General features: G+C 36.3%; 1 protein-coding gene and 1 long non-coding RNA gene across 2 annotated transcripts; both read left to right on the forward strand.

The window, feature by feature from the left end:
* Positions 1–32: 32 nt before the first annotated feature.
* Positions 33–9,420, forward strand: nags (N-acetylglutamate synthase). The gene is made up of 8 exons (XM_048197927.1): positions 33–677; positions 2,599–2,885; positions 4,252–4,465; positions 5,246–5,426; positions 5,757–5,796; positions 5,985–6,116; positions 7,698–7,880; positions 7,969–9,420. Exons 1-8 carry the CDS (start codon positions 312–314, stop codon positions 8,144–8,146), a joined length of 1,581 nt encoding a protein of 526 aa, XP_048053884.1. The 5' UTR covers positions 33–311; the 3' UTR covers positions 8,147–9,420.
* Positions 9,421–9,570: 150 nt separating this feature from the next.
* LOC125250069 lies at positions 9,571–10,019 on the forward strand. Its single transcript, XR_007180715.1, has 2 exons — positions 9,571–9,844; positions 9,935–10,019. It is a non-coding gene; the product is annotated as an uncharacterized LOC125250069 (long non-coding RNA).
* The last annotated feature ends 429 nt before the right edge of the window (positions 10,020–10,448 follow it).

Consider the following 10,448-nt stretch of genomic DNA (forward strand, 5'->3'; position numbering starts at 1 on the left):
TATTTTAATGTAAAACAGCTATCATTCTCAAAAAAAAAAAAAAAAAAAAAGAGTTTGTGTAGGCCTACATTTATTTACACTTTAACATCGTAGCTTATGTTGCTTTTAGATAAATTTGCTTTTAATTAAATGTGTTAGATTAGAAAGACTTTAGTTTGTTCTCTTTTGCATACCACGGGAGCTCCACGGGAGCGGGCTCCTGACAGCTGATTCAGCCACATGGCCCCGCCTGGACCATATTCACCCCAGCAAATCCTGTGGTCAGCTGAAGGTAAAGCTTTCGGGGGCCATTAGATTCCTCTGCACAACTCATGGCCAAAGTCAACAGCGGTTCATCCGGTTGCAGGGCCATGGCCATGGCTGGCCAGTTTTGGACGAAACCGTCAGCCCTGAGTCAGCAGAGGAGCGCTCATCATCAGCGGAGACTAGTCACAGTGAATCAGCGCATGAGATCAGCCAGTGCTGCGGGACACTGGAGCAAAACCCCAGCGTGGACCCAACAGGAGGTCCTCAACAACACCTCCCCGAGCGAGCTCAACGTCTGGTCTAACCGCACGCTGATCTACAGAGATGTCAAGGCTTTTCTTAATCAAATTGGAGGTGATCCACGGGAGGCACGGTACTGGTTAACACACTTTCAGCGGGCTGGTTTATCTCCAGCGTTCGCGGTCCTGGAGGTGCGTGTCCTGAGTGAGAATATACATGAACGAAAGCAATTTTGATGTAATTAATATTATATTATAATAATGTAAATTGTTTTATAATGAATATATATTAGCCTTTATTATTTGATACATTTACATTTAAAAAATAGGATATTTAAATTTATCAGTTACACTTTTTTTTTTTTTTTATAAATTCATGCTAATATATTCAACCAACTACTTTATTTTTGATAGTTTATAAAATAAAAATTTAAGGCTATACTTTTATACTGCCACTAATTAGTTCAAATGGCTGATTGTATTTTATTCACTGATGAAATGTGGTTAGTATAGCCTAGTTAAGCTAAATGTAAGCAATCAAACCTTAATAAAGCTGTTTATGTGAAGCAATAACTTGTTTTAATGATTTATTGCTTGTTCATAAGTACATGCAACAATATATAAATTGCTAAATTTGATTCTACTATCATAATAAGTTATCTGTGTTTAAATAATTAAGTTACCCTAACTCTGTATATAATACTGATATCTCAAATCAGGTAATTTTATTTTTAATTTTAATTATTTAATAATAATAAAAAAACAAAAAAAAAACAAAGATATGATATCCAAAGTATGTAAGGTAGTACAACTAGATCTCTTTCATTGAAACCAAAAGGTTTTAATTATATTTTGCTACATGTAAAGCTATTTTAAAGATTTTGAAGTGTCAAAAGGTCATTCGGTTTAACCGTCCAAAGGCCAATACAGCCATTTCATTTGTGATTAAAACATCTTAAAATGTATATATTTTTTATTCTGGCATGATTTTATAACATCATATATCAACATAGTGCAAAATGGTATTAAAATGTGTAGAAGTCGTTGCTTTGTTATAAGAAAACATGTCCAGAAAAATGAATTTCACTGATGTCATTTGGAGTAACCAATATAAAGGGACTATTTTGGATCATAGTCATGCGGTCAATATCATGTGACAGGATGTGACATCATTCAGACACCTGCAAAGGACCACATGGTCATGAAGCAAAGTAACTAACTATTTGAAACATTCATGTTTTCACTTATCCATACGCATGTCCCGAAACATCAGATCATTCGGTACAACCGCTATAAAACATGGAAAATGTTGTAATGTTTTAAAAACTTGTACTAAATATAAAATGTTTGATTGTCCTTTTGCTAGCTAGCTAGATATCAGTCTGTTAGCATCATTTGAAAATATCATCAATCGGTATAACCAAAAGTGTCATTATGTAAAACTGAAATTTTGGTTAAACTTTTTTGGTGACAAATTTTGTCCATCTTGTAAAAAATGACAAAAGCAGTGTTAATTGATTATAAAAACCACATAATCTCATTGTTAACACTTCAAAATTAATTATGTCTCCATCATGTTTATTTTTTTACATTTTTAAAAACTTTATTCGTCAATGACCCTTCTACATAGGCCTATTATTCATCAATTATTTAAATAAAAAGAATTAATTTAAATTTGTTTAAATGGTCTCATTATTTCAAATGGCATGTAACCGGGTTTAATCAGAAGCCAAATTTGAGCGTTTCATTTGAAGACTTGGCCATCTAGTCTATGCTGCTGCTCAAATTGTGCACGAGTGTACAGATCCTTTCTGTTGGTTTGTTGACTCTGCAGACAATTGAAGCCTTTTTCTATTTCAGGATCACTGGTCAAACTAAATTAACCTAATTAGGTAGGCTGCTATACACTACAGATATTTGACCCCTTAATAGCCCTAAAAAAAGCAGACTCTTTCTGACTTGGTAGTCTGAATTATAAATAACAGTTAGCTTATGTTTGTTGTATTGTAGTTATTTTGTAAAAAACTTGCACTTGATATTTACATTTCGATGGCGAGTGATCTACACAGCTGTTCCTTGGGGTCATGACAGCTGATTTTTGTATTGTCCCCAGGTTGACACATCAGTGTTTGATAGCCGTGAGATGGTTCAGAGCCTGGCCTTTGGGCTGTCGTTCCTGCAGCGGATGGATATGAAGGTTGTGGTGGTGATGGGATTGCCTCCTGAGATGGAGAAAGAAGACAGCACTAAAACTGGGACTAATTCCTCCCTTGCCAGGACTGTGATGGTGAAACATTGCCAGGCTTTAACAGAAGCACTTCAGCACAACTCAGCCAATGTGATGCCCTTCTTTAGTTCAGAGGCCCTTTTACAACTGCAGGACCCTCAGGATAAGAGCAGGTTTAGCAGCCACTTTAAGGCCCGTTCACACCAAAAGCGATATACTTTATTAGCGTCCACTCCAATGCTAGATAACATTCTGTTTATTATAGACGTGCACTGATGGTTTGTCACTGCCACTTTAAATTGCGCTCTTTGCTTTAAAGTCGGGTGGATTCTAGCCTCACTCACGTAGCCAAATCTTCAGACTGATGGCATAAGGTCTGGACTCTATCGCAGCTGTCATTAGCCAAGGACCGTTCAAGGGGACGTTTGACATGTAATGCAACCAATCACAGTTAGTTTTGTTTCGCGTCAAGTTTAGGGGCGTGAAAATGTACAGTCGATGTCCCTGCAATGACAGACTGGCGTGTTTAGTTTATCCCGCAGCGCTCGTTGTCACAGCTGTAAACACAACAGCGTTCTTTTTCCATGAGGGGGTTTGGCATAACAGCATGTGTTTCCAGGTGGACCGTTAAAGAACGCGACACACACGTCTCCCGGACATCCTGTAGAATTCAACCAACCATATGATGACTTTGAATATCCTGAAGTGTTTCCAGTTAAGTGTGCCATATGCATCAGACGTTCAGCCAACTGTCCGTGGGCATGACATCTGAGGCTGAAACTAGGGCCACGTACACACTGCAGCTAAATTCGGTTGTCAGTTCACCTTTTAGTGCTTAATTGTATCAAAGACTATAGAATAACATAAGACCCGTCACTCGTATTGTTTTGAATGGGAGAAAGTGCAACGCGCAATATGGCGGAATAAGTCCCACCGAATGGATATCGATGTTTTTATCGTTCATCTGCTGGGGAAAAATGTTCTGAATGTGATTCCAGCAATATTGCTGTTATAGCTGTGGTGTGGACTCTATTCACGCTATTCTTTTAAATTAAAGGATTAGTTCACTTTCATATTAAAATTTCCTGATAATTTACTCACCCCCCATGTCATCCAAGATGTCGGTGTCCTTCTTTCATCAAAAACCTTAATTTCTTTTCAACTGAAGAAAGAAGGACATGGACATCTTGGATGACATGGGGGTGAGTAAATTATCAGGAAATTTTAATATGAAAGTGAACTAAACCTTTAATAATGATTTTTAAAACTAGGCCGTTATTGTTATATTATACAATCTCAAGGCAATTTGTACGTATTTTACAAGGTGCCTAATTAGTATGAATTTGTACGAATTACCTAACCCTAACCCCGCCCCTAAACCTACCAGTCACTGGGGTTTAGACAAATCGTATGAATTCGTACAAGTGTGTGTGAACGGACCAGTACGCATCAGAGTCTCCCCTTTTTCTTTCTCTCTCTCTCTCTCTCTCTCTCTCTTTCACACACACGCACACACTTTGTCTCTGTGTCCTCTATCAGCAGTGGTCCCACAGTCGTTGTGGACTCAGCTCTTCTGCAGTGGACTCTGGACTGTAGAGTCATTCCGCTGGTCTGTCCAGTGGGCCGCGATGCAGGTGGTCGTTCTTCTGTTCTCAGCCCGATCCAGGTGACGGCAGCCATCTCGCAGTCACTGCAGCCTCTGAAAGTCATATTCCTGAACAGCTCAGGGGGCCTCCGTAACCAAAACCACAAGGTTGGAGTAATATGTGAATCTGTCAAACAGAAATCATTGTATTATTTTATTAATGGAGGCATGCATTTGTGTGTGTGTGTGTGTGTGTGTTGAGGCCTTGGGGAGTAAGGTTTACCTGCACAGCTAAACCTTAAATGTCCCTTTTCAGGATAGCCTACTGTAATTTTGTCAAATCCAAGTGAGCTTTACAGATCAATTTGTTCACATGCACCTGTATTTTATATTTTTATTTCACTTATATAATATGCTATTTATTCATTCTAATGCTATAAAATGTAAACTAATATTTGAAGCCTTTTCACTAACCAATTATGTATCTCAATAACACATAATATATTTAAATACATTGTAAACAGGTTTTCTTTTCATAAAGTTTATAAAATATATAGTTAATTTAGGTTTTATTACCTAAATACATGACTATAAATTTCAATAAAGAGTGGTTTAATGGGAGACCTGAGGAGTAGGTTCAAGAAATGATTGTTGCTTCAGTAGCCTAAACTGAACACAAGGTGGTAGTGTTACAATTTCTATATTTCAGGAAGGTATGCAGCAGTCAAATACCTTCTCATGGGTAAATTAATGTCCAAAATGACAGAAATTTAGAAAACTATAATTCCACGCAACATGTATTAATCTAGATGCCAAATATTTTCTATTTAATTATTCTTTCTCTCAAATAAAAATCCACACATATGAATAAACATTTGAAATCATGGGTTAAAGTGCTTCTTGTTAAATTAATGTTTTTTTTATTTATTTATTTATTTTTTTTTATAGGTGTTGGGTTTAGTGTCATTGCCGGGAGATTTGCCAGGCCTGAGTTCTGCGAAATGGCTGAGTGACGTGGAGAAAAGGCGCATCAGTACCATTGCACAGCTGCTCAACCTGCTGCCGGTCGAGAGCTCGGCTGTACTCACCTCAGCAGGAACACTTCTCACAGAGCTCTTCAGCCATAAAGGTGAGATAAGAGAGAAAACACACACCTATCAAGACAAAAGACACATATTTACTTTTTTTTTCTCTCATAAAATTCAAAGGACGTGACTTTAAGAAGGCTCACCCACTTGGTGACAAGCATCTTTTGTTTTTTAACACTGCTGCGGCCGCTGCAGCTGCGGAATATGGTGGATTTTAGGTAGACTATTATTGGATTAGAGTTTGATTAATGATAACAGAATGTCTTGGACCAGTAAAAAAAAAAGAAAGAAAAGTTTCTACTGTTTGTATTTCTTAAACCCACAATGTGACAATAAGGAAACATGTCTGTATGGTTTTATCCGTCTTTCAGGCGCAGGCACCCTGTTTAAAAATGGAGATCCCATCCACAGGTATGTGATGATTTCTTTTAGTGTTTCCTTTTCATGATTTTTTTTTTTGTCCAAATTTCTATCCATCCACCATATGGAACATTTTACACTGCTGTTTGCTGCATTAATAAAATAATTTATATCAGCACACGGATTGAACTTCATTGTTTTACCAGTGTATGTCATGTGAAGATTTTAACTCTTCACAGATACAGCAGCCTAGATGACATTGATATTGGCCGTCTCTTGGCACTGATTAACAAGTCTTTTGAGAGGAACCTGAGAGAGGATTACATAGCATCTCTCAAGGGCAGACTGCATTCTATTTACCTGTCTGAAGGGTAAGAACAAGTTGTTTCTACATGTCAAGCCTCAATTAAAATCAGTCATGTGACAAACATTATGGAATTTGCAAGATTTTGTTGGCGCATGCCAGCAATTTTGATCATTTTCACAAAACTTTCATGGCCCCCAGAATATTCTGTTGTATGAATATCTGAAAATGCAATATATCAAAATTTAAACAAACAAACTTTTTTTTGTTGTTTAAATTTCGATATATTGCATTTTCAACAATTCTAGCTTCATGTATTCTTTTTTTTATCAACACTTGAATGTTGGTAAGTTTAAAAAAAATTAAGCAACATTTTGAACAAAAAGTTTGTTTTTGTCAAAGAATATGTCCGTATCGGATTCAGAACGATGATCAAAACATATAGTAGATGGAGTAGGTTGTGTCCATCAACACCCCCAAAACTGCACAGTCCTTATAACTCTTGCTGGGTCGGCATTTCATTCAGTAAAATTAGGCAGTTTTGATTTATATGCTGATTAATGTTTGATGATTGCATTATTTTAGTGCTGTCAAATCGATTAATCACGATTAATCACATGATCCGCATCTAACATAAAAGTTTGTTTACATAATGTGTGTGTATATTTATTATGTATTATATATGTGTGTGTGTCTCTGTGTGTTTGTATATACATATACATATACATATACATACACATATTATGAAAACACAAACTTTTATGTTAGATACGATTAATTGCGATTAATCGATTTGACAGCACTTGTAAGGTTATTAAGTTTATTAACTACTCGCTGGTTATTAAACAGTCCATGATTCCACAGTACTGATCTCCATGTGTTTTTATTTATTATGGAACACCATGAAAACTAGACACAAACAGAAACAACAAAATGCAGTTTTACACACAACACCACTAAAACAAAAAACAAATAAAGGATGTACAAAACATGTGTTTGTCTGGTAACCAGTTGTAGAATAGTCGGGAGCACTAACATGTATGTGAATTCACATATTGTCAGCCCGTTGGCTCTAACACTTCCATGTTAAGTAAATCAGGAAGAGTCACATGACACTCAATTTAGACAAATGTTGAGTACGACAATGATACTATACAGTGCCAACAAAATGATGAAATTGGCACACATACACAAAATAATACACATTTAAATGTTACGGTTATGAAAATAATTTAAAAAAACATTAACCCCTGAAATCACCAGTATGTGATACATGTGAACCCACAGCTGACCTACCAGCGACAGCTACAGCACTAGTTATTTTACATATTCATAAGCAAGACTTCTATCACTTGTTTCTGCTTCGTCTTCACCTGTGTTTTTTCTGTACTATTTCAGAAGATTTGCAATAGCGCCCCCTACCGTATAACAGTGAAAACATGGATTGCCATGAAATTCCATCAATGACAGGGAAAGAGTTCAGGGTTTAACACAGTTCACTCACTGACACATCTTACCCCTCTCAATTCTTTACATGACACAGTTGTGCTAGTTTTAAATGACCTTTCACCCTTGTAGTAAATCACACTCATAGTTTAATGCTTTCGGAGTATGAGCTTACTGAATCTGTGCTTGCTTTTTATTGCAGGTACAGTGCGGCTGCTATAATCACCACAGAGCCTGTGAACAGCGGCACTCCATACCTGGACAAATTTGTGGTCAGCAGCAGTAAACAAGGGCAAGGAACTGGCCAGATCTTGTGGGAGTGTATTCGTCAGGACTTGGGCAAGCTCTTTTGGAGATCCCGTGCTACTAACCGCATCAATCCCTGGTGTGTCCCATCCTCCACATTGCACTGTTGTGATTCCCAGTCTTTGCCAATCCATTATTCATCACTCATTCTGCTTTCAAATCCTCAGGTATTTCAAGCACTGTGATGGCAGTTTTGTAAATGGTCACTGGATTGTATTCTGGCTTGGCCTTTCAGACATCCGTGAGTCTTACGAGCTGGTGGAGTATGCCAAGTGCCTTCCTGACTCCTTTGGCTCTCAAACAGTAACAGAAGCAAAACCCCTTCAGCAACCCCAAGGGTCTTAAAATCATACTAATCTCATGCCCTGTGAGGTCACTGCATCATATTTTCACACTGTCTTGGAGTATTTGTTGATTAAAGGAACAATTCAAATGTCATCCCAAACCCATGTTTTGACTTCCTTTCTTGAACACAAAAGGAGTTTTGCGTCATCTGCCCCTGGCACCCAGCCACTTCCTTTAAAGAAAAGTTTCCAAAAAGGGGTTTTCACAGCAATACCATATAGAACAGTGAACCTTAACCTTTCCGACTCCAAGGTCCTCCATTGTCCTTGACAATATTCAAAGGACAATGGAGCAACAATATTATAAATAACAATATTATAATTAAAATAATAACATTTCAGGTTTCCAGGGGTTTTAAAAGCTGAGTGTTCTTCAGAGTTCCAAGCTTTTTACCCAGTGACTCTTCCAGTAGATCATGATTTACTGGAGAAGAATTAAAGATAAAGATTTTTTTCAAAATAATTTTTTTACTCTCAATTTCTACCCAATAAAATATTTCAGAGCTTTGCATAAATAGTAAAATGTTTATTCATTATAAAATTATACTTTAATTGTAATTTTTAAAATTGTATTAATTTACGTGATTCTTTCAGGTCTAGAAATCACAATTTTAAAACAGTTTCTAAGGGAAAAAATTAAGCAATGTTCAGATTTAGTTGTTTTAGCTTATTTTAATGCTTGTTTTGTCTTGTTTTAAATCATTTTATTCATCTTGAGACCCCTTCTGAATTTGTGGGCCCCTGCCTCCTGGATGAGAATCACTGCCATAGAAAAACCTTTCCATGAACAGTTCTTAAAGGGTTAGTTCACCCAAAAATGAAAATTCTGTCATTAATTACTCACACTCATGTCAAACTGCCAAAGTCACGTGATTTCAGTAAACGAGGCTTCGTTACTGAATTACTATTTTCTGTGTGAAATTGTAGCCTATGTTTGACTGTGTACTTGTGTTTTTAATGTATACTCTTTACCTACCTACTGTAAATCTAATTTCAATGACAGTTTGGTAGATATTCACAGATCAAGATATACAAGGTGCTGTAATGTGGTGAGTTTTAGAAGTAAGGGTTAAGGGATATAAATTATATTTTAAGCTGCTCTTTTCCATTTATCAAAAGTGATTGGGTATAGAAAACTTCAAAATTAACTTAAAACCATTCATACACTATATTCCTAGTTTTTAGAAGCCATACAATAGCTATTTGTGATGAACAGACAAAAATTTAATCCATTATTCTCTGAAAATCTTCCCTCGTGCTCTCAAATCTCATTCATGTTACTCATATAAATAATATGACAGGTGTGGCATCAATGATGCTAGATGCCTTTTTTCTTATGCCTTAATCATTTGCATTTGAATTTAAGACATTTGAACTTGAAATTACAAGTCTTTTTTATAAAAACAAAGAAAGAAAAATAAGAAAGATATTGTATGGCTTCAGAAGACTTACAACACAACTCATAACACATGATTTGTGCACTCGTATGATACTTTTTAGGATCTTTTCTTGGACATTTTTGGAGCTTAGAATATTTATCCATTTTACATAGATTGATGCATTGAATTGAATGAGACTTGAATTGATTCATGAATGATTTACAATTATTTTTTCTGTTTGTGTTTCATGCAATGAAATTGAACGGTGACTGCATTATGCCTGAGATCTGCTTTTGGGTTCCACAGACAGAGTCAAACAGGTATAGAATGTTACAAGGCTAAGGAAATTATTTTATTTTTACAACTATCACTTTAATAATGTTACTAACAGTAAATTTTGTACTTTGCAGGGATCTTGGCCTAGTATGCTGAAACAAAAATCCTCCTGTAGACCTGAAAATCATTGAAGTGCCTGGATCATCCACCAGAAAAGAGGAAAAAGAAGCCTAGCAGAAAAGAAAGCTGCTGTACCTTTTTACTTTTCTGATAAATTACCTCAAATGTACCTTGTGAAGATTTTATTATTGATTGGATTTTATGTTGCCGTGAGTAAAGGTGCAGTCACATTTGTGACATTTCTGTGAAATCACGCAGGCAAAAAGGTCCATTGATCATTATCAGCAATATAGCGACATATTATATGACGCAGCTCACGTCACTTTCAGTCAGCTTTCTGTTGGTCAAATCTGGCGAATTTGAGTAACCAACTTGGACTCATAGTGAAATTTTTGACCACACATGAAATAAATGATTGTGTGGATTTCTATTGAAATTACTGGAATTCATTCTCCAAACAGCAGCAAATTTTACTGCACCTTAAAGGGTTAGTTCAACCAAAAATGAAATTTCTGTCATTAATTACTC

The sequence above is a fragment of the Megalobrama amblycephala genome, linkage group LG1, assembly GCF_018812025.1.
Source record: "Megalobrama amblycephala isolate DHTTF-2021 linkage group LG1, ASM1881202v1, whole genome shotgun sequence".
Classification (NCBI taxonomy): Eukaryota; Metazoa; Chordata; class Actinopteri; order Cypriniformes; family Xenocyprididae; genus Megalobrama; species Megalobrama amblycephala.

Coding starts and splice junctions, on each gene's coding strand:
- nags (XM_048197927.1), top strand. CDS start 312: ATGGCCAAAGTCAACAGCGGTTCATCCGGTTGCAGGGCCATGGCCATG. Junction 2,886..4,251: donor GACCCTCAGGATAAGAGCAG/GTTTAGCAGCCA, acceptor GTCCTCTATCAG/CAGTGGTCCCACAGTCGTTG. Junction 7,881..7,968: donor ACTAACCGCATCAATCCCTG/GTGTGTCCCATC, acceptor TCAAATCCTCAG/GTATTTCAAGCACTGTGATG.